This window comes from Rosa rugosa, chromosome 7, assembly GCF_958449725.1.
Source record: "Rosa rugosa chromosome 7, drRosRugo1.1, whole genome shotgun sequence".
NCBI lineage: Eukaryota > Viridiplantae > Streptophyta > Magnoliopsida > Rosales > Rosaceae > Rosa > Rosa rugosa.
In genome coordinates, this window is record NC_084826.1 from 20806202 (window position 1) to 20830918 (window position 24717).

A 24717-nucleotide genomic window follows, 5' to 3' on the forward strand; every position below is an offset into this window, starting at 1 on the left:
GGTTACACTAAGAGCATCTTTAGCAATGCTAGCTATTTTTGAGTTAAATTTTAGCTAAAGTAGCTAAAAAGTCATTTTGGCTAGCCATTTTAGAAATAAGTCTGCATTAGTGCTTTCTATTCTAGCTAACTTTGAATTTATATTATTTTTAAATGAAGATTAAATAGTTTAAATATATGTATATGTTATATAAAATAACTCAATAGGAATGTTTTAAATTATAAAGAGCCTCATCTCGCTCTCTATATTTAGGAGCGAGATAGCTAAAAGTTATAATAGAGAGACACTTAAAAGTCTGATGCAGCAGCTAAAATATATAAAAAGCTAAACATGCTCTCCAAAATAGCTAAGGAGCAAAAATAGAGAGTCTGCTAAAGATGCTCTAAGCAGTTGCTTGTGGAATTTTTTTGTCGAATGCAGACTTTTATTTTGATGTTTGATTTTAACTTCAATGTTTGATTAAAATTCAGAGCACCGCCGTGCACTTGCACCAACATAAATGAATGGTTAGATTGCATTAAATACACTTTTTGTTTATTAAAAATAAAGTTGATAATAAATATCAAGGGTTGAGATTATTTTATAAGGGTTGGGTCACTTGCACCGTCGGTGCATAGAATAATTTCCAGATTTTAACTTCATATTTTACAATCCATAATTATTTGTATGAATTTTTATATAATAAATTAGTAATATAGTCCTTACCCTACCCTCCGCATTGCCATCCCTACTTCATGTCCTCTTGAACTAATTGGCAGAAGCATAATCTGATCAACTATAGGAGGACGGAAGAGATTACCAAGCAACGGAACATCCCACTGACCTGGCTAGCTCCACCATCAAGTCCAAAACCAGCTTGTAATTCGGATAAATAATTTTTTTTTTTTTAAGGACCTAATTAAGTCCACCCCCTGCAGCCCCGGGTCCTGCCATATGGATGTAGATACTCCATTACCAATCTTTTGATACCAGCCTTAAGCACCTCTCTAACCTTATGAATTAATGCTTCACCAAGAATACGATGCTGAGTTAGCTAGGTCCACTGTCCGAAAAGAACAATGTGCGAAATAGATAGCTCTATACAAACAACTCACCAAAGAAACCCGAATTTTGAATGAGTCTCTCCATGTTTAGCCAACAATGCAAGATTAAAGGCATACAAATTAATGTCTGAACCCCAAACCACCCTACTCTTTAGATTATACAACTCATCCTTTTCAAAAAAAAAAAGGCATACAAATTAATGTCTGAACCCCAAACCACCCTACTCTTTAGATTATACAACTCATCCTAAGCAAGCAAATGTATAGCACGTACGCTTATCCTTAGTATCACACTATCACTCAATCAAAATTGGGCACACGGTATAATTCATCACGAAAACCTTGAAGAAGAAGGTAACAATTCATAGCATAAATGGGTACAACTTTAATTAAAATTTCTTTACAAGCTGCACTGCTCAACAACTTCTTTTTCCAACCCTTGAGCTTCTTACCAAGATATTTCTCATGCACCTCCCCGTTACAATCCCATCTTGATTTTTATGAAATTAAATAACATAAAATGTGGTAATTAAAGAGTGCCATTATAAGAGAAAATAGCATAAGTGAGGAATTTCATTGTGACAACTCAAAATTTGTCGCAAAAGTTTGACAAATACGAGGAAATTTTAGTTGTCGCACATGATCCCATCGGCGACAATCAACTTGTCAAATAAAGTAGGTATTTACGAGAAATTGACAGCTATCGCCCATATGACATTATGCGACACCTAATTTCTCACAAAATGTCAATTAGGCGACAATTTCTACCAATTGCTGGTTAATATTTATGCGACAGCTTTAACTTCCTTGCAAAAGATTAATTAGGCGTCGATTTCTGCAGATTGTCACTTAATTTTTATGTGACAACTAGATTTTTGTTGTTAAACATTAATTTAGCAACAACTTCTGTGAATTAATGTTGGTTAATATTTATGTAATTAACAACCTTAACTTCCTCATTGAAGATCAATTGAGCAACAACTTTAACGGATTGTCGCTTAATATTTATGTGCCAACTTGGACTTCCTCACTAAAACTAATTAAGCGATGATTTATACTAGTTGTCAGTTAGTGTTTATGTGATAATTTTGATTTTCATGCAAAAGACTAATTAAGTGATGACTTCCACATGTTGTCACTTGATATTTATGTGGCAACTTGAACTTCCTCACTGAAAACCAATTACGCGACGACTTCTAGGAGTTGTCAGTTAATGTTTATGTGACAACTTTAATTTTCTCGCAAAAGGTCAATTAGGCAACAACATCAACAAGTTGTTGATGTTTATGTGACAACTTTAATTTTCTTGCAAAAAAATCATTTAGGTGACAACTTTAACAGGTAGTCACTTAATGTTTGTGTGACAACTTGAACACTTCCTCGCTGAAAAGCAATTAGACGACGACTTGTACGAGTTGTCAGTTAAGTTTATGTGACAACTTTAATTTTCTCACAAAAGACCAATTAGGCAACAACTCCTACAGCTTATCATTTATTAATTATGTGACAACTTGAACTTCCTCGCTGAAAATCAATTAGGCACGACTTATATGAATTGTCATTTATTGTTTGTGCAACTATTAAAATTTCGTTGCATATTATTTGTATTTTCTTGTCGACATAAAATTTTTCTTTCCTAGTTAAATTATTATTATTATTTTTGAAATAAAGGGCTGGTGCGGCTGTCCTCAAGGCTTGATTAATGAAATGTTGAATATAAGGGGGGGACATTGAGCCTAAACCCCTGATTACAATAAGCATACAGAGAACATCCTGAAATAATAACAAGAGTCTCTACCAAATAAATGTATTCAAATAGGCACCAACTAGCAAAGAGTGCACCATTAGATACTCTATTTGCTTTGACATAGCGGTGATATAACAGAAAGATAACTCGATATGTAACCCGATCACAACGTACCATAATTACCATAAGCACAACTTTCCTACTATGTTGCCGCTGAAAAGTAAATCCGACAACACTTAGTTTTATCCTGCCACTAGGAGGTTGCGACCATTTAACAATGGATCGTCGCCTCGCTAGGCTAGACAAGACATTTAGAGTGCATACACAAGCATTTAGCCCGACTAGCCCTACAAAATACTTGTAGGGACTTATTACATGCCAATAGCGAGACAACACTAACCAACAATAAAAAGGAAAACGAAAAACATAAATAAAATTACCAGCCCAGGCCGGGCCCAAGAAGAAGGCCCAAGCTCAAGTATCACTGCAGGCAAGTTGATCACAAGATGCCAGCCAAGCTTGGCCCGATCCTACCACCGCCGACAACCATGTTAGCTGGATCGCCATCAACCTCGCTCCATCCTCGCAGCGCCGTGGAGAAGCACTACCATTTCCAGCCATTCCCTTCACCAAGTCGGAGTCCAACGTGGTGACCCAGAACGAGCATTTTCGATCAGAACCAATCCAGATCAGGTCAGTCCGATCTGAGCCAATCAACGCCGCCATGCTCTCATCCTTTCCAGTCCGTCTCTGAACCTGCAACGCCACTTCATACTACCAACCCGCCGATCCCAACTCAGGCCAGCAAGAAAGGAACCAAAACCCCCCAGCCACCTTGATCTCCCCTACCATCTTCTCCAGTTCCTTGTCCAATCAAAGGTTTGAATAGACAAGCAAACCCAAGTCGAACAAGTCTTGTCTGATGACAGCAGGACGCACCGCCAAACGGAGAGAACAAATTTTCTTTGAAAACCCTAGCGCTCTCGCTCTCGGGACCTCTCAAAACCTTTTAACTTTCTCGAACTTTACTGGGAAGTTTGATAATATATTCCTTATTGGATTATGATTCTAATTTTAGTCAACTTTTATTTATTTTAAGGGAAAGTCCAAAATCTTATTGAGGATCAATAACAATTACAAAATCATCATTTTTTTGTATAAATGAAATCAATCAATCAAATAAATAGACATGGAGTAAGGATTAAAATATCTGCAGAATCTCCGATATATCTCCTGATATATTTCTTTTTTGAGGGACCAATATATCATAGAAGAAAAACATCTTATCTTTCAACGTTTCTCTGAAATTTCTCTGGTATCGTCAAATATCTCCGATATATTAGATATTTGAGATATAATCCGATAAAATGAAGAAATATATGTAAAATGTCAGAAGAGAAAGATCAGAAGTTACTCAATTATTCATAGAGAAACATACATTATAAAATATGGAGGTTATGTGGAGGTGTAAAATAGAATGGTTTCTAGTCAGGAAATGGCCTAATAGAGAGGCAGCAATTTATTTGGAAAAAATGTCTTGAGGTAAAATCTCTCAAGACAGATTTTGGTGAGGCGAAATCCCCTCAAGGCGAATTTGGGAGAGGTGAAACCTCTCAAAGCAGATTTGGGTGAGGCGAAAATCTGTCAAGGTGAATCTGTGTGAAGAGAAATCCCCTCAAGACGAATATGGGTAAGGAGTAATTCACTCAAGGGGAATTTTGGTGAAGAGAAATCACCTCGAGGAGAATTTAGGTGAGAAAAAATCCTCTCAAAGCGAATCTGAGTGAGGAGTAGTAAACCTTTTTAGAAAAATCTGTCTAAGGAGAAGTCTCCTAAATTATATGAAGATCTCAAAGAAAAAAAAAAAATCATTTTCCAAAGCTTGTAAGACAACCTCACTAAGAGACAAAAGAGAATAGAATGATCTCATCTCATCTTCTAAGAGTAACATTTCCCTATATTTTTTTATTTTAAGCTCTTAGAATTCTATATGAGCTGTTTGTACTTCTGAAATAACTTAGAGATTGAAGTCTTATACATGGGTACCAAATCAGTGTCTTAGAAGTAGGGCTGTCAATGGGTAGTATCGGGTTGGGTTCGTGTAGAGTCAAGGTATTTGTCGTGTCGCAATAGACAAACCCAAACCCAACCCATTTAATAATCGTGTCAAAAATTTAAACCCAAACCCAACCTATTTATTAAACGGGTTACCCGGCCGTTTCCAACCCGTTTAACTCATTTAATAAATCGGTCGTGTATTGTTAGACAAAATGAATCATTTAAAGATTAACAATACAACCCATTTAACTAAAAAAATGCATAAATTGATTAAATTAGCTAAAAACTCCACAAGACGAAGAATATAAATAATTATATATAATTCATAAATAATAAAATCCAATAATTATAAAGTAAAATATTTCAAATTGTTTAATCCTATGATCAAATACTCCCAAACGTCCAAAATTTCAAGAAGAAGTATAGCATAATTGGGTTATACTGATTCACTTCGTGTTGGCGGGTTGACCCGTGGCCGACCTATTTATTAAACGGGTCATGGCGGGTTGACCCACGACTGACCCGCTTTTTAATCGTGCGGGTTCAACCCACTTTATTTCGTGCAGGTTTCGAGTCGTGTAATCGGGTCGTGTCGGAATTGACAGCCCTACTTAGAAGTTAGTAGTTGTCAACTTTTTTAACTGAATGAGATTTAACGAAATGCAACTTTTACTAAGAAGGTAAGAGCCTTGCTTGGCATGGACTGCCAACCTACAATTCATATACCACAAGCTCGCTGTCCAATAACTTTTTTTTAATGATGCCTAGTCTAAAATCCTAAATTTTGAAACTCTAAATAATATGAAATACAGATTTCGAATGAATTTTTTTAAAAGGGCGCCATCCATTTTGATGACACGCATGTTGATGCATTGTTCCGGGTACATACGTATTTGCCTTTAAAAATGTAATATGAAGATAACTAAGGAGAGCATATATTGCAAGTTGCCTTTACTACAATACAACTTCCCAACATATATATATGATGCGTATACCTTGATTTACTAATGGACAATGCTCATCAACTACAAGTACTTATTCACCATAAGTTTGATGTATCAAAGAAACAAGAACAATACATGAAATTGTAGAGGCAAAAGATGTTTAATGATTAACTCTAATGGGAAGGTGAAAGATGTTTTGTTTTAAACATCTTTCACCTTCCCAAATGACAACATTAAACTTAGTAACTAAGAAGTACTGTAAAGAGCGATTTAAATAATCATGTATGGCATTTATATAATATGTTAATTTTCCATTGGAACTGTGGGATAGAGTCTGAGCGTCTCATTCAAAGCTGCATGGAGATATTGCATTTTGTTAAGTGCTTCTTCAGTAAGGTTGGTTGCAACTTCATCAACGCTTGAACTATTATTTAGGCCTGTTGCTTCTCTAACTTCCTGTGCAATCTTTTCTTGTATATCAAGATGTTTGCACATCATATAAAGAAACCATGAAAGAGTAGAAGCAGTTGTGTCTTTACCGGCAGCAATAAAAGTGAGGACCATGTCTCTCAAGTACTTTGGATCAGTCTCACAAGTTTCTAAAAGCCTGGAGACGAAGTCTTTTTTCTTTAGCTGTCATTTAACCTCACATATCAGTAACATAGAAGCAACTAATACTGTATTAATTTAATCTAGAACAGAAAAATTAAGAAAGGTAACTCACAAGTAGCTCATCATCATCTTCTGGATTATGGAGTCTTTCAATCTTTTTGTTGATTAATTTGTATATAAATTGATCCACCACTTTCATATGTTCTCTTAGCATTGCTTCTGTACCAATGTTCAAGAACCGTTTGATCTTCCACACGATATCACCAACAGGAAAAAGGGAAGCTGCGTTTCCAGCGTCAAAAGCATTGGAAAACCGGATACTTTCTTCATTGTTTGTTCCAGACATGGTGCCTAGATCGAAACCAAGTAGAATCTTGACGATTGAATCCAAGGTTGATTTCATAAACAAATCCTTCCAACAAAACAAACATCAATTAATTGATCGATTTTCAAGAAAAAGAAAAACTTTCCACAACAACAACAACAACAACGTACAGTGCTATACATGTAGTATGTGATATTTAAGAAATTTGCAAACTCACTTGCATCTCTATTGAATCGTCACGGGTTGCAGCTACATGAATTATGCCAGCAAGCTTTACTGCATTGGTCTTGAAGATTTCACTGCTAAACTCTCTAAGTATTTTTGTTGAGAAGTGAGAGCTTGATGTCTTCCTCTGATGCCGCCATTTTCCCCCATCCACAGAGAAGATCCCGTCGCCTACAACATCTGATATGAGGCTGTGCACGTACTCTCCCTACAAAATCGTTGTATTAATTTAACCGAATCACGAACGATCCAAATTTCGCTTAATTAGGACTTGATAGCAACAAATAAAGCCGTAATGATCATTGATCTGCCAAGTGTGTACAAGGCCTGATATAGCTTTTGTTGTGGGAATATTGTCTAGAGATCAGTCTAATCCTGGGCATGAACATTGGATAGCTGGTAAGAAGGTGTTAAGATACTTGCAGAGAACAAAAGATAATATGCTTGTCTATAGAAAACTCAAAAATCAAGAGTCGGAACACTACTAGAAAAAGGGCCTAAGGGGACACATAACATGTGTGCCTTTTGATACGTATAGGGACAAATATGTGTCCCCATTGAGCTATAGAGACACATATCAAATGTGTGTCTATTGCTAGTGTTCCTATTGCTAAATGGAACACATATCTTAAGCGTCCCCAAATAACACAATGGGCCCCATAGTTTCTTAAACTACAATAGACTACCAATACAATATATTTGTACAAATACAATACATTTGTACAAATATTATGCACCAATTGGGGACACTTTCAGCATCTGTGCCTATTGCTTTTTTTCTTTTTCTTTTTCCCCATGATAAATTCAATACCCAGGCAAAACAAAATTCAAATATTAAATAAAAATAAACAAGACCAGATAATATGTGATACCCCAGAAATTCGTAATTATTTTTTGAGGATTTTCCGGAATTAATTTTATGGTTATTGGACGGTTTCGTGGCTCGTAGATGGAGCGGAAGTGTTTTGGACAAATTTTTATTCGTAAAGTGTGGATTTAGGGGGGGTTTCAAGGTTGACTTTTGATACATTGAGATTCTCTGAAAACTTCTTTCACGAAAGTCGTAGAACGCGTCGTTACTAGTTCGTGGACATGTGGAACGCGGAAATCGGAGTTTGTATAAAGAAGTTATGGCCATTGGAAAAAGTTTCCATTTTGGTTAAATAGGGGAATTTCAGAAAAAAATATCAGATTTCCATTTTGGGAAACTTGTTCTTCTTTCTCTCTCCCCGAGCCCTCGTCTGCCTTCTCCTTCGCCGGCGTCGTTCTCCCTCGTCTGGCCGCCTCTGGACGCGATTCAAAGTGGTATCTCTTCGCCTCAACCTCCTCTACACGCCTGTGGTACCCATCGAGCGTGGGACGAGTTGTGGTGGGCACTGCAAGGCCGAGAAGAAGCCGCATCGGGGACAATTTCGCCTTGATCGGAGTCGGATATTCCGGCCACCTTTGCCGGTAATTCTTGAGGGATTTTGGAGCTCGGAGGACGTAGATGCTTTCCACAAGGTGGCTTGCATCGATTCAACTCGTGGAGGTCGAATTTTGGATTTGAAATTCTAGGGTTTCAATCTGGCTGTTTTGTTCTAAGGTAAAATTCGATCGATTGGTTTATATTTGGACTTTGATGTAGTTATGAAAGTTGATAAGCATGCTGAGGTGAACATCTTTGATGTTGGGAGTTTTGTGAAATATGGAGTTTGGCAGGCGGCGGTGCGCCACCGCCTGTGGCGGCGTTCTGGCAGCGTTAAAGCCATGTAAGGGACTGTTTCTGGTAATATATATCTTCTACTCGTCGATACGAGCGTTTCGATATATAATACGCAATTTTTGGAGTTCGTATGGATTTGTTATGATTTTTACTGTTTCGGACCGTTCGATTGATTCGATCCGTGAGGATTTGAGCGTTCGATCAACTTGTGGTTTTGTCACATCGATTGTAGAAGTATTCCGGAGACATTGGGTGGTCTCGGATGTGGTTTCACCTCGATTGGCGCCACCTTGGGGATTTTAGTTAAAAACAGGGGTTTCGAACTTAAATCGTTTGTGAATCGTTACTAAGTAGAAACCGTATGTGATTAGGTACTTGACGAAGTATTCTTGGACGTTGTTTTGTGGTTTGGCTACTTTGTTCTATATTGAAGACGCAGCGGGAATTTCGAGGTGAGTAATCTCACAAGGTTCATTTACGAATGGAGTTACCATTATTGTTTTGGCGTTATTTGTTTAACTGCAAACTAGAGTTGGTATTAGTAGTGTTAATGCTCAAAGTTCGGCTGTAGCCGAACCTTCGTTTAACGCTGGTTTGGTGGGCGGACCGCTACTCTGAGGAACTGGTAATCTTCGCTAGCTGTCAAACGAAAGACAGGGCGTCAGAGGGAGACCACGTTGGGCGGTCTTCTCTTCTCTGATGCCTAAGTCAGTCAATGCATATAGACAGCATAACAATAAATGAGTAGTAAATGCGTAATTAATGAGGAGAGATGAGAGAACCTTTTATAGGTGAGGAGAGAGCTGATCTTCTCTTTGTTTTCGATGTGGGATTGATGTGCTTCAATTCCCAGCGTCTGGAGCTTCTGATGCTATCTCGGCGCGGCGCTTGGAGGCGCGTCAGCGGTGATCTGGGGCCAATCCGGGGCTCAGGCGGTAGCCCGCCTGGCTGTGTTTCCGTAGGTGACTCCTTTGGCGAGAGTTGGTACCGCTGGCAGTACCATGAGTGTGGCTCATTATAGCTAATTATGCTTGCAAATGCACATGTAGGTACAGTAGGCATTCCTGAGCGAATGACTCGTATATATATATATTTACGTGAAATATATATATATATATATATATATATATATATATATATATATATATATATATTCTTGTGAGTGATGTGTGATGAATAATATGCATGATCGTGTTCATATTATTGTTGAAGGCGACTTTTCAGGAAACAATATTTTGGAAAAAGATGTTTTCTATTGTTTGAAAAGTATCGATGGTTGATTTTGAAACCAGATGGGGTCTGAAAAGCATAGGTCGCAGATGGTGACCAACAGTTGGTTCTAAGACCAGACGGGGTCTGAAAACCAAGAGTCACAGATGGTGACAGGTCGCAGATGGTGACCAATGGTTGATCTGAGACCAGATGGGGTCTGAAGATCAAGAGTCACTGACACGCTTTGAGCAAGCGCATAATTTAACCCTAAAAATATCATAGTAGTATAAGCAAGTAGGGATCGTTCTATTCCGGGGATTGAGGGTACACCTGTCATTGTCAAACAATTAAACAATTAAAATTAAAACAAAGTATAATATTCACAATTATAAACATTATTTACGAAATTAGGGGGGATTTTGTTTTGGTTTCCGAAAATTAAACTAAGTAAAGAAAACAAATAAAACACAAAAACACGAATGGAATGAGAGAACAAAGATTAAAACCGAAACTATGATCAAAACAAAAAGTTGATTTCATGCTCTTAAACCTAGCAACATTCATATCAAAACCCTAAGTGTTTCGAACCACATAAGATCAAAATACAAAAGATATCTATAACGCAAATTTAATTAAACAAACTCACATAAGCAACTCTCGAATTACAATATTAGGATCTGAAAATTTCTCAATCAATCATAAAATTTCAGAAATTAACAATTGTTCAAACATATATGTCAACTAGAACAAAACCAACGAAATACAAAGCAAAGGTTACAAAGTAGAGGTTGAATTACACCGTGGATGGAAGATGATGATGGGTGAATAACGATGGAATCCTTTGAAAATCGAAAGCAAGCTTCAAAGGTGGATGGTGGAGGAATAGATCACGGCTTCTTCTTCTCTTCCTTGGCCTTGCTTGAACTTCGTGGCTTGCTCTAGAGGATGGAGAAGCTCACGGCAATTCTAGAGGTTTTCTGATTTTTTTCTAAAGTGTAAACGTAAAGGAGGGGAACCCTTGACGTTGAGAAAGAGGGAGTATATATAGGGGACGGCCTCCTTGCTCTCCAAGCCGTGTGCTTCCTCAAATTTCTCACGGCAACAATGTGATAACTCCACATAATTTCCTCCAATGCTTGCTTGCCACATAAGCCCTATGAGGTGGTCCAACCAATCACAAAATTCTCTTTTAATTGCCTAAAAATCTTGGCCGAAATACCTTGAGATAATTTCTGATTTTTATAGTTCAAATTCGGCCAAACTTCCTTTAGGGATTTTAGGAATGTATCTAGACTTGTTTAGCACTTTTCTTGGTCTCCACCTTTTTCTCTTTCCTTTTATTTCTCCCTTGAATCTCTCTTGGCTTTGGATGGCAAACTCTCTAGATAAGTCTCCAAGTATATTTTCTTTCCATAAAAATTACCCTAGAAAATCTCAACCGAAATCTTCTTTTAATTTCTGATTTTTCACGCCATCTCCCTTGTTTATCTCTTGGGATTTCACGGCAACAACATCTCTAGGGTTTACCTTGCGTCACAAACCCTAATTGCATGGGCTTTTATGGGCTTTTATCCAATTTTCCGAAAATCCAATAAGTCTTGAGAGTTCTTGGGCCTTGTTGCTTCAACTTCAAGCCTTGTCACCTTCCAACGCCATAACACTTCATTTTTCCATTTCGTTTTCATGGTTGCGTTGGAAACTTGCTTGGTAAGCTCTCCTCCCTTTCGCAGGGTTTCCTGGTTGAAGTAGGAAAACTTCTTTTCTTCATTTCTTCTCATTTCTGTGGTCCATTGTTTCTCATTTTTGCTCCCCTTAACGTTCGCAAGCTCCTCTTTCCATTTGTGAGTTCATTTCCACTTTTTAGCTCCGAGGTCCTGAAAATAGAAACTATTAAGAAAAAATGGAAACTTTCCAAAAATGAAAAATAAAAACTACAAAAATAGAAACTTTCTACAAATAGGAACTTTCCCAATCAAAGAATGGAAACTTTCCTAAACAGGGTTTTAATAAGGAAATAACGCAAGAAATGTAGGGAAAAGCAAGTAAAACGTCGCATTAAAATGCTTCTATCAGTCACAGATGGTGACAGGTCGCAGATGGTGACCAATGGTTGATCTGAGACCAGATGGAGTCTGAAGATCAAGAGTCACAGATGGTGACAGGTCGCAAGTGGTGACCAATGGTTGATCTGAGACCAGATGTGATATGAAGATCAAGAGTCACAGATGGTGACAGGTCGCAGGTGGTGACCAATGGTTGATCTGAGACCAGATGGGGTCTGAAGATCAAGAGTCACAGATGGTGACAGGTCGCAGGTGGTGACCAATTGTTGATCTGAGATCAGATGGGGTCTGAAGATCAAGAGTCACAAATGGTGACAGGTCGCAGATGGTGACAGGTCGCAGATGGTGACAGGTTGCAGATGGTGACCAACGGTTGATTCCGAGACCAGACGGGGTCTGAAGATCATAGGTCACATATGGTGACAGGTCTCAGATAGTGACCAAGGCAAGAAATAGGGAATCACGCAGTTGGCCGGGCAAGTGGGTACGATCAGCTAGAGCGCTAGTCTGTCTGTCGTTATAGCTTATGGGGGTAACAGTCGAGGTTGCTGGAGACTCATAAGTATGTAGCTTGAAAGAGAGTCTCGAGAGTATTCTCTCTTTTATTGTCTAGATGAGACTTGAATTGCTTCTTGATGGTTAAGTTAGCAAATAGATCATTGTCACAGCGGTGACTTAAGTTGTCCATTCGGTGGAAAGGACATGGAATGTTAGAAGGAATCATAATTGCATTGTTTCCTTAAGCGTATTTGTGTGAATTGTTGATTGATGTTCATGAGTTACTCATACGAGCTTGCAAAAGCTTACCGGGTTTGTTGTGTGGCAACCCGGTGCACCATTCAAACGGTGTAGGGGTTAATCCTGCAGGTTAGGATAATCGGGGCTGAAGCTGAGGTAGCTTGTTGCCAGTAGAACGGGTGGGAAGCAAATTTTGTTGGCTTTGCCATTGTTATGACTTCCGCTATGTAGTAAGCTCTGATGAGCATTTACGTTTTATTTTGTGATGGCAATTTAATTCGTAAGCTTATGTAATATATGACTCTGTGGAGTGGGTCAATATTGGAATTGTGGGTTCAGGGCATCAATATGTACTTGGTTTAAAGGGAAGATGTCTCCATGTATTTTGTATTGATGGCTGAACGATCACGCATGTATAATTATGAGATTATATATCGATTTTTATTTGTGTTAAAAATCAGGGGCGTGACATAATAATCAAAATGTCATTATCTTTTTCATTAAACAACTCTTAAGGTTCACACATACAACAATACATAAAAAAAACTCCAATTCTCTCCCAAAAACTACTAAACTCTAAGTAAACCCAATGGAGCTGATGTTCTCAGTTCAACTTGCCATGGCTTTCCACAGTTAGGTACTTCAAGGAATGTATGATCAGCCATACAATTTCCATACTTCCTCACAGCTGTAAGTTCCTGCACATTTTTGATATGTTAATCAGCTTGAGATGAAAAGGTAAAGTAATGTTTGTATCATAAACAAACATACATGCAGACATCATTGTGCAGCAACCAAGATCAAGGGCATGTAGATCAATTAAGATGAAATTAAATTAAACAACATAGATCTAATGACCAACATGTTACACTAGCATTCCAAATAAATTCTTTTGCTGCACCTGCTACTAGACTTGGTTGAGTATCACAAGCTTGCAATTCAAAGTCACTTGTCTGTTCTCATTCACATCCAAGCATATCTGCAAGCTAGCTTATATGTTCTGGTTCACATCCAAGCTTATCTGCAAAGCAGCTGAAAGAAAGAAAGAAAGCAGATGAATAATTTCATCACCAAAAGAGACTACGAAAATTTGATTCTATCTTAAGAAGTACTAATCTTCTTATTATCCCATCAAAAAAGTCAATTGATTCTCCAACATACAAAAGAAGCCAAAGTTCCAGAGTTACTGATGACCTGTAACAGAAGCGAGTGATGCTTTGATTTAATTGAGGTTGCCTTCCAGCTTTTGCTGTTGTGTCTATCAATGCCTTGAAGTATGCAATAAAGTAAAAAAATAAAATGAAAAATAAGAATAAGCCGCTCCAAATTGAAACCACATAATAAAATATGCTTCGTCTTACACACAAAGAAGAAATATAAGAAAGTAACACTAGTTGTATTGAATGCCACTGCTAACCTACAATATAATCTCGACAGAGGAAGAAATCAAAAAATGTTCTTCTGATGCACCTGCTACTAGACTTGGTTGAGTATGCAGAGATTATCAAGCCTTCCAGCATGTTACACATCTACCATAAAATGAACTATAGTGAACTTAAATAAAGAGACTGCCAACCAAGCTACAAACTGATGAGAATAATCACAAAGAATAAACACAAGAGTATTGAACAAAGCCCCAAATTATAAATCCAAGAGTAAACATAAAGAATAATCACACCCTAAAGGATACATGACTGTTGTTATTATAATTATAACTCCTAGCATTATATGTTTGGGACACTTGCAAAAGATTGAAGATTGAGATAAAGAGAATTGATAAATAACATATAAGAAATAATTTGGAGAGCTTAAGTGATCATGAAAGAATTCCAATGTCGATTCCTTTTATCATTGCTCATTAACTCTAGCTCTAGTGCTCTACAAGTTAGTCATGAATTTTGAAATGTGTAATCGGAATTGAAGTTTTTAGGCAAAACATTGTATATTTCTTAATCGTAATTGAGTCTGCTGGTTACCTTTCCCATAGAGCCTTCACACAAAAACATTGAGAAATCAAAGTCGTTTGTTGCTTCCTTCAACTCTTCAAGTGAAAACAATCGACATACTGGGGCACCACATGTGGAGGATTGGATCTGGTACGCAAGTATCCTTCTGGAATGATAATTGGACAGGTCTTGGTGTTCTGTCTGCTATAGCCTTGAAGCCTATTCCTCCCAATATTGAAGGGCTAAGAGTGTGTGATGTTCTCGGTGATGGTGGATGAGATTTACACTGGGTCCAAGAATTTTTATCTGAGGATGTGAAATTAAAAATTGTGAGTCTGCATGCAGGAGGTATTTGAAGTGGTGATGACATGATCATATGGAGGTTATCTCAGAATGGTAATTTTTCTGTTAAATCTGCTTATCACTCTTTGTTTTTGAATTTGGAACCTCAACCATGGCCATGAAACTTTATTTTGAAGCTTCAAGTTCCTCCTAAGGTGAAAACCTTTTTATGGACCCTTGTGCATGATAGATTGTTAACGAATGAAGTCAGGGTTCGTAGAGGTTTGGCTATAGATACTCGTTGTCCAAGGTGCGGCTTCCCGCTTGAATCCTTGGACCATCTCTTCAAAGACTGCACTATTTCTAGGGGTGGGCGTCTGGACCCGAAAGACCGAGGACCCGACCCGAACCGAGGAAAAAAGCCCGATTCGGTTCGGTTCTAGAATAGAAATTTTCGGTTCGGTCTAAAGCCCGACCCGAATTCATGTAATTGGTTCGGTCTCGGGTTTCATATTTTCAGGGCCCAAAAGCCCGAACCGACCCGAATACTGTAGCAGTTTGCCACATGTCAGTCCATGATTGGGTGTTATAATAATAAGTTAAATATTAAAATAAAATAAAATAAACAACCCTAAAGGAGTAAAGGCTACACTCCGACTAACTCGACCTCAGCCTCCTCTCTTTGCTTGTCGATAGTATCGATACCATCTCGACATCTCAGTCTAAGCCCCAAATTTCAGAAATTGATAAACCCAGATTAGTGATTACCAGATGAAAATCTGAAATCTCCCTCTCACTCTCTCAGTCCCTCCCTCACCCTTCTCTGAGTTGTCTATCTCTCTCTCTCCTGCTCCAGTCTCGATCTCGGAAAATCGAAATCCTCCTCCAATGAAGCTTTAGAAGTTCGTCGTCGCCGTCGATTCTCCTTGAGCCTTGATGGTCTGCAGTCTACACTTCGCTCCTCGCAGCGAATTTCGGTGAGTAATCTAGATTCTAGGGTTTTCAATTTGACTTTTCAATCCTCTTGGGTTTTTATTTTTATTTTTTTCTTTGCAGTTATAAAGTTATGATCTTTCTGGGTTTTTTTGTTTTGTTCAAACTAGTGATAATGATTAATTCTTGGGTTCAGATCTTCCTGGGTTCAGTGCTGCTGCCATTGTTTTCAACGGTGGTTTTACTTCTCTTTGGCCATTTCCGAATTGATTTTTGTATATGGGATTAAGAACTCATGCATGGTGGGTATTTTAAAAAAAAATACAGAATTGTCGGTGTTGAAAGGAAGGAGTGGTGAAGCGGTGGAGAACACTGTTTTCTTACTTCATACAAGACTCACAAGAGCCCAGCTGTGTATAGAAACAAAATTGGTCAAAAAATTCGGTAAGGCAAGCTGGGATTTCTTTTAAAGGTTTGAACTTTGAAGTTATGATACCGTAAGTTTGGTTTGTGTTGTTTAGATTTAGTTGCAGAGCTGTGGTTATGGTTTGATAGTTGGGAATTAAAGAAAGAAATTGTCAAAACTCCTTTTACATTGCATATTAAGTGGTTGTGCCAATTATTGAATACAAGTTGTTTGTGATATAAAAGCTAGGAGTGGGAATCTGGGCATACGATTGTTAATTAGTATTGAACAATTACAAGGTATAATTGAGTTTGGTGAAGCTATGTTTTAGTGATGGGTTATTAAATTTTAAGTTGATATGCATTCCAGTCTTCCAGGTACCAAAACAGGCAAAACAGGCTGAACTGGCATTTTGGGCCCGAAAAGCCCGAAAACCGAACCGGCCCGAATGGGTTCGGTTTCTGTCAGTTTTCAGTTTACAAAAAGCCCGAACCGGCCCGAACCGACAGTTTTGGGTTCGGTATCGGTCTCACTAAATTTCGGGCCCGGCCCGACCCGAGCCCAGCCCTAACTATTTCTATGAGGATTTGGTCTGCCCTCCATCCTACAAGTGAGTTCTCTTCCACTTACAACCTTCCCTTTAATGATTGGTTGCTTATCAATTTAAAGTCTTCTGTGAGAATGCAATATGAGGTTCCTTGGTGTTGCTATTTTGCTATGGGGCTTTGGTATATATGGAAATGGAGGTGCAACATCATATTGGATCATACTTTTAAATTTTCAGTTTGGCCTTCTTTAATTATTCATCAGTTTACCAAAGAATATTTTGAAGCAAATAAGATTACACATGCTAAACCTTCACGACAGGTGGCTCAACTGTGTTGGCATTTTCCGCCTAAGGATTGGCTCAAGTTAAATGTTGATGGCAGTTTGCATAAAAATACTGGGATTATATGTGCTGGAGGAGCCCTTCGAAATGATAAGGGTGAATGGATGAATGGATTTTCTGCCAAGTTGGGCATTGGTCAAGTTGTTGAAGCTGAACTTTGGGGGCTTCTGAAAGGAATGGAAATGGCTTGGCAGAATGGTTGTCAACAGTTGAAAATAGAAATGGATTCACTTGTTGCGGTCAAGTTGGTTCTCTCTCCTATTGATCATCTCCATCCTCTTTATAGTATTGTGGCAAGTTGTCAAGAGTTTTTGAGTAGGGATTGGAATGTGTCCCTTACCCATGTTTACAGAGAGTGTAATTCAGTGGCTGATTTGTTAGCAAATATTGGGCATGATTATGAGCCTGGCTGCAGGTTCTTTAGCTCCCCTCCTACTGATGTCGTGCCTCTTTTGGAAGCTGATCTATTGGGCTTGTCTAAGCCAAGATTAATTGTGATTTAGGTTTTTGTCCTTTGCCTTCGAGCATCCTTGTAATAAAAAATAAAAAAAACATATCAATGATCATTACGATGTTAGAAAGGAAGGACATGCACACAATATTAGTCAAGCCTAAGCTAGCAAGCTCTGTGACTACTGATCAGTCAATACAAAAGTACTTGGGACACTCTATCATGAGGAAAATTTAGGAGACTTTATTCCTTAATCGTCATTCTTTTTGGTTCCCGCCAATCAGTTTTTCTGTTCACAACAGTATTTCATTTGGAAAAACATGATCGACAACATATATGTTGCATGTCATATCATCATTTGAAACCCAAATCTAGATCAATAGCATTACTATTTTTTTTTTTAAAAAAAAGACAATTAAACAATAAAATAAAATGCAAAATGAATCAAAGTAGAATTGTGTTATTTAACCCATCAAATGACTGGTGTATTAAGTATTTAGAGATGTGCGAATAAAATTTCCCAATTATCTTTCATTCCCCTTAAAAAATAAAAAAAGAGAGAGTTAATCCTGATGAAGTCCACAAACTTATACAGTAAAATTGTATAAGCTATTCCCCCATTATGCAATGACAAGCTAAGGCCGAAGCCCAGAAACCATGCATCATATCGCTATTCCAACAAACATGCTGCCGGCGTTGATATCAACAACAACCAGTCAGCCAACATGGTACCCCCGTTAAAATTAAGAAAACTTACAAATTGAAGGGCATTTGACTAGTCACCTACTCACCTTTAAACCTCATTCCATTTACACTCGACTCAATTATCTGCAAGAAATGAGCAAATATAAAAAGAGTACCTCAATCTATTTATACTTGACCTCTGCAAGAATTGAACCAAAGTAATGGAAACTTGATCCATGACCAATACCAATACGTAACAAAAGGCAAAAACATAGCAGTTTTAGCCACACATTTAGTGACCTTATTACACTATATATAGGAGCAAATCTCAAACTAGTCATGACTGAAAATGACCCAATTAATTACTCTCATCAATTGGAGCTCCTTTCTCAGGTCTTCTGACAAAGCATTAAGCGCAGCAATGATATTACGAGATATATCAACTTTGGCTCCCATATTGACAAAATCAGCTTGCCAACGAAAGTTTAGTCAGTGAAGTAATGCAACATGCAGCTTCGCAAGTTTTGGAACTCATTTAAATTCTATATTTCCTTTTTGACTCAAAGTTTAGCCATTGCTCTTTTAGTCTTATTTCAGGCATACAAATTCAATAGTTGAAGGCAATTTTTCTTTCAGCTTCTGCATGGCATGAGCTCGTGCCTTCACTTCCTTGGCAATTTCTTTAATTCCTCTATCTGTGTCCATTCCACGAGGAAACAACCAACGCCGAACAGGATCAATAACAATTTTCTCCAATGAAACAGCATTCCTTGTTATGAACATGACATGAGTATCAGCACGGCCACGATACCCTATTATTTCTACTACCTTAAGGAAATGATGCTGACATTTAAAAGATTTCTCTATTTTTCTTCTTTGATCGGGTCTTTGCCAAAATCTTGGAGTCGGAAATGGCAACTGCACCAAGGAAACAAGTCATAGTTAGCATTCTTATCATCTTATGTGTCCTGCAGCGCTGCAAAAGTTTATACTTTTAATTTGATTTCTGTTTATACGTTTGTTTCTCTGAAATACATGATGGAATGAATAGAATAAATCACCGAAAATGCACACACAAATTAGTACCCAATACCTTCAACACAAGTCTCTCCAAGAAAGGAGATGCCTTCATGAAAAAAGCCAATTGATGAAGAACCCAAGGATAACCAGCTTCAACTATTAAAACCAAATGCTTGAGATTTTCCAGCATAGGAAATTCTTGGTTCTTATTATTGTAGACCTCATAACCTGGCCCAAGGAAAAAACTGGAGACCTGAAATCCAAACACGAAGTAAGGAACTAGCTAGTAGTCTAGTACATATAACATGCAACAAAAAGAAGAGAGAATAATTAAACACAATTAATGTTAGTTACTAAACATATACTAACCGATGGAGTGATATCCAATGTGAGAATCTGGAGCTGAGAAAGACAGCATGAAAGTTGGGAGAAGACAAGCGTTATTAACTCGGTACGAAGGTCATACTCAGAAATGGAAACCTCAACAAGAAATGGTACATTAGTGAGAAGCAAGTCTCTCTCGCCCCCAATAAAAGTGAATGAAACAAGGTTTGTGTCACAAATACGAATGGTTTCATTTGGTTTCTGAATGCTTTCCTGTGGACAGTATTTTATCACCAAGTACTTTAATGCAATCGATGGACCAACAACCCTAAAATTACCCAAATTTCTGGAAGCATTAACCGTCAACCATTCAAGAAATGGACAGTTAGAGAGGAAGTGCTCGAGGATTTCTCCAGTCACATTGACATTTTTGAAATGAAGAACTTTGAGGGACTTGAGACTTGGACTGGCTAGTAATTTATGGGGGAAAATATAGTTATCTTGGTACACAAGGCCGCATTCCACAAAGAGCTCCAACTCAAGTTCCTCAACTCCATTTTCCATTGCAAATTGAATCCATTTATCAATCGAAGTTGTGAAACGACAATCAAGATCATAGCAAATCCTGAATCGTTCCACGGTTGGGCCTCTGTGTCGTTCCACCACACTATTCACCCAGTTGACATATCTGCGACTTTCCGAGTCTTTCAATTCCTTTTCGAGGGCTCTGAAGCTACGCAAATTTCTAGGAGCATGAAATTTAGCATCAAAGTCGAGAGTGGCAGTAGAATCCCAAGCATATCTCCATCTCCTAGAAAGGATACTAGTAGCTTGCGCTTCCTTTAGGGGCAAGAAAGACAATATCCTAGCAGAAATTTCATTCGGCAATTCACTAATTCGGTCCACTGAGTTGTACTCATCACCGTTTTTCTCTCTTTCTCAAGTGGTACTCATTATCCTTTAAAAAACAAAGAGGAAGGAATTAGAAGTGGTACATGTAGAGCAGTTTGAATTTGGAAAAAAATTAAGAAAACCTTCAACTATATACTAGCTAGTTAAAACTTTGAAGTTCTTTGAATGCAAATTTTGAATTTTTTTTCCTACTGTAAAAACCACCGGTTTAATTACCTTGTCTTCAACTGACCGAGGAGTTGAACATATACCTTCTTCCTCCATTAAATCTGGGAATGAATTTTCGCTCTATGTAAGGATCGATGACTCAACTCGATCAGGACTTTCATTTAGTATTTTATGGTGTTGCTGCTAGCTAGCAACGGTGACGAGTAGCATCTGTCCTATGCAATAATCGTAAGCAAACAAAAGCAAAGTCCAAACTTCTTGTTTGTTTTTCAATCCGTCCTATCCAACCAGCCAGGCCGGCCGGCCGGCACACTCATTCAGTATATATTATGCAAACCCAGGTTTTTATGTTCAGGAGGCCAAGACATTTTTTTTTTTTTTTTTGAAAAAATATCATGTCGATATATTAATAACTCAGGCCAGAAAGGACCATTACATATCCTCCCTCTACCATCTCTGGGTAGATAAAGAGTTTGTGGTATACCACATCGATACATAGATTAGATCCGATCATTTGACGGTACCCATGCTCACTTATTCAAGAGAGCCTATAAACTATGTTATCAAAGACAAGTAAATAGGCTAGGTAAAGAAAACCTAAATGAGACTCAGCCCTAGAAGGCTGACCCATTCCTCATGGGGCCCAAGATAAGGCCCAAAGACCTCATTCCCGTCCCAAAAGGAGCAAGTAAGCCCAAAAGGCCCAGCCAATCTCGGCGCCGCACAATCTTCTAGCAGCTCCGTGCTACAGACTGCACCGCCACCTGACGCCGCGAAGACCACCAGATTGAAAAGTTCCAAGTGCAACCACAGAGACAGTTGCACCATCAGGACATCCCCGCCCAAGCCATTGAATATCGAATATGGTCGGAACCAGATTGACAAGAAAAACTGGAGGAGGAGTTCGAGCAGCCAAACCAGCAGCTCCGGCGCCGATAGTGTGAAAATCGTCCACCAGAGTAGGAGCCACACACCACTTTGCACCACCGCAGCCAAGAGCCCCTTTCCGTCTGCGGAAATCAGCCAAGCTTCAGTGCTGCAGTCACGATCAGTATCGCTGCCACACCCATCCAGCGATAAGCATAGCCTCTCGTCGCCAGAGCTATAGATCGAGGGCTTCCCACTGCTTGCTTCACCGCCGGCAGCGCCTAAGCGAAGCCTCTCACCTCGCCTTGACGTTCTGGTCCAAAACAAAGTAGATCGATCCGCAATCCCCAGTGAAACCGGAGCTTCAGAAGCAGATCTGGATTGAGAGAAGCCTAGCCTTGGCCTCGTGGAGGGGACAACAACCATCATGCCCAAAGAGTCCGATGAAAGGGAGATCGGAATAGGTTTCCATCGATGATGGAGAAGAGGCCAAGGGCGGCAGAAGCGTAACCCTAGCTGAGCCAAAGCAGAGGATCATATACATTTTTATGGTAAAAATAAGGAATGACAGGAGGCCAAGACATAATACTCGGGCGTTATCAATATATGTATATCTTATATATCTATTATATTAAGCAAATTCTTACTTCCCATGGTTACATTTTTGAAAATCCTATTATGTCCTTTATTAATTGAATTGTTTAGTAAATAAAAATTATATTATGAGGCTAAAATAGTAAATAAATCAAATCAGTTATTTTTCTAAGAAATAATAGCCAAAAAATAAGGAAAAAATGCCACGTTTTGAACCGTTGCTGCCTTCAATTTTTTTTTTTCTCTTTTTTATTTTCTTAAATTTTCACTTTTTTTTTTTCGAAAAAAATTTCACTATTTTTCTTTTTTGTCATGAAAGCAAATTGGCAAGCGCGGAGCGCATGCCAAGAGGCTAGTATATATATATATATATATATATATATATATATATATATATATATATATTAAGCCAATTCTTGAGGGAATGGTTAAATTTTTGAAGTACCATATATGCCTTCACATAATGTAAATGTTAATGAACAAATTTTTTCTATATGAGGATAAGATAGTCAATAGACTATATCATATTTGAAAAAATTGCAATATTTCCCCATGAAAAAATGAGAAGCTTTCTCAAAATTAGGAGAGAAATTGCTATAACTTTTTAAATTTAATTAAAATTCAATTGACATGTAGTATACTATGAAAATGAGTTGCCAGTGGACCCCGTGGTTGAAGTCTAAAAAAAATGTTGTACATTGGTAATACGTCTATATAATTCTCGACCCCCCAAATTACAGATTCTGATTCCACCCCTATAATCAAGGGTATAATTCCATCATTACAGCCAAAAAAAAACACCCACACCCTCTAACGAACAGCTATCAAAGATACATCATAAATTTTTAGAGGAAGACCAACAAATTAAAGAAAATCTCACAAGTGAAAGAGTGATCGATGCACAGCCATCGCAGCTTTACAACCAATATGGTACGTAGTTTAATTTGTATAAATGTTAAGATTTCCTCTTTCAAAATCGTGAGAGCAAACCCTTAAATCCCCCCGATCCAGACTTTACCGATCTAGTCTGAATAGGTTTTTTGATTGAACCCGAACCAACCGAACTCAAACTCAGCCGTGAGAGCAACTTGGGGTCCCTTTCAAATTTAACCATGACCTCTTCCCTCAAGCAAACGTGGACCTCTATTCCACCACCCTCTTTGGGGTCGACGAAAACGATCGTGTTCGCGAAGCTGAACGCCGGAACGCCCACATACGTTGGTCTTCCCCAACCAAAGTCACTGTCATACAGAGGAAACTTGCATATACTACTGAACATGGACGTCACGGTACTCTCTCCTCTCTTATAAACATCAGCATATCTCTCCAGAAAACCCAAATGCTCATCACATTGATGAAGTTTTTTCACGTAGTCGTCGGTAATGTTGCTTATTTGCTCTCGTGAGTGCTTGATGAAACCACTAGAATATTCTGCCCCCGAGGATGTTGGAGATGTTATGGAAATCCCGACGAGGTTTCCAAACACAGATTGCGGCAACGGTGGATTGAACAGTGGACGAAGATTGACAACATTCATCACTCTATACAACTTGTCGTCAACATGATCATCATCTTTCGAAGCAGCCACTATTCGGCTCCATAGAAAAGCCGATAAGGACTCGACACGCGAGGGGCGCTTGATCAACGGTTTGTCTAGGTCGACATATTTTGCTCTGAGGTCCTCAATGTTGGCGGCATCAAACACAAACCTTTTTGTTGTCACTTTATTCTTTCTCATACCAAAGCTTGCATCGTGTTGTGTGAATATCTTTGGCGGGAAGAATGTTGCTGAAACAAACTGTGGAGGCTCGATTTCAGCTTGATGATCTCCGAGGGCACGTCGGGAAGTGGCAGCCCAAGCTTTGATGAACATGAGCATAGATAACCCATCTGTAAGCTTGTGGGAAAAGGAAATCCCAATAGCGACTCCACCGCATTCAAAAATGTTAAGCTGCACACCGAGGGAGAATTCATTAACATCTCCTTCAAATGGGACGAGTTTGGTGAGTTCACCAGGGATGGGATCGTCGAGAAGGTCGGAAAGCGTGGTCTTGTTGACTCGAGCTTCAAGGTACGCTATGCCCTCATCATTGCAGTGAACATAAAGGTTGTCTTTGAGTCGTCCAGCGAGTGGGTAGAAAAGGGTTAAGACCTCGGCTAACGACTTCTTGAGATGGCCGGATATCTCGCTAGTTTCAGGTTGTGTGTCTCCTCCATTCAGTTCATAGAAGTGCACAAAACAGAAGTAGGATGGGCTATTGATTTGATCAAGAAAAGACAAGGGGTGATAGCGAAGATGGCCGGGGGTTGGAGAAGATGGTTTGATATTCTCCTTGGAGCTTACTTGCACTTCAAGCTTCATTCCGGCCGGCTAGCTATATGGATCTTCTAATGAAATCGATTGTGGTTATGTAGTGTTATATACATAAGTCATTGTTTTCGTTCTTCTTTTGTTTTTTGTTTTGGCAAAGACGCAAGTCATTGTTTTTTTTTTTAATTTTTAATTTATTATTATTATTATTATTTTATGAAATAAGAGCCAAGTCATTGTTTAACGTCTATGGAACCG

At 38.5% G+C, this 24717-nt stretch overlaps 3 protein-coding genes across 3 annotated transcripts; all 3 read right to left on the reverse strand.

Annotated features, from left to right (window-relative positions):
• Window positions 1-6012: 6012 nt before the first annotated feature.
• LOC133720118 (cytochrome P450 704C1-like) lies at window positions 6013-7424 on the reverse strand. Its single transcript, XM_062146298.1, has 3 exons — window positions 6947-7424; window positions 6517-6816; window positions 6013-6425 (listed from the first exon to the last, which is right to left on the reverse strand). The coding sequence occupies exons 1-3, from the start codon at window positions 6950-6952 to the stop codon at window positions 6096-6098; spliced, it is 636 nt and encodes a 211-aa protein (XP_062002282.1). The 5' UTR covers window positions 6953-7424; the 3' UTR covers window positions 6013-6095.
• Window positions 7425-18321: 10897 nt separating this feature from the next.
• Window positions 18322-20848, reverse strand: LOC133723647 (uncharacterized). Its single transcript, XM_062150537.1, has 4 exons — window positions 20736-20848; window positions 19653-20565; window positions 19357-19536; window positions 18322-19181 (listed from the first exon to the last, which is right to left on the reverse strand). Exons 2-4 carry the CDS (start codon window positions 20169-20171, stop codon window positions 18852-18854), a joined length of 1029 nt encoding a protein of 342 aa, XP_062006521.1. The 5' UTR covers window positions 20172-20565; window positions 20736-20848; the 3' UTR covers window positions 18322-18851.
• Window positions 20849-22838: 1990 nt separating this feature from the next.
• On the reverse strand, window positions 22839-24676 carry LOC133723435 (stemmadenine O-acetyltransferase-like). The gene has a single exon (XM_062150260.1). It carries the CDS (start codon window positions 24508-24510, stop codon window positions 23119-23121), a length of 1392 nt encoding a protein of 463 aa, XP_062006244.1. The 5' UTR covers window positions 24511-24676; the 3' UTR covers window positions 22839-23118.
• Between the last annotated feature and the right edge of the window lie 41 nt (window positions 24677-24717).

Coding starts and splice junctions, on each gene's coding strand:
- LOC133720118 (XM_062146298.1), bottom strand. Junction 6,426..6,516: donor AAGATGATGATGAGCTACTT/GTGAGTTACCTT, acceptor GTTAAATGACAG/CTAAAGAAAAAAGACTTCGT.
- LOC133723647 (XM_062150537.1), bottom strand. CDS start 20,171: ATGGAAAATGGAGTTGAGGAACTTGAGTTGGAGCTCTTTGTGGAATGC. Junction 19,537..19,652: donor CATTGGATATCACTCCATCG/GTTAGTATATGT, acceptor TTTGGATTTCAG/GTCTCCAGTTTTTTCCTTGG. Junction 19,182..19,356: donor TGGAGAGACTTGTGTTGAAG/GTATTGGGTACT, acceptor TCCTTGGTGCAG/TTGCCATTTCCGACTCCAAG.
- LOC133723435 (XM_062150260.1), bottom strand. CDS start 24,510: ATGAAGCTTGAAGTGCAAGTAAGCTCCAAGGAGAATATCAAACCATCT.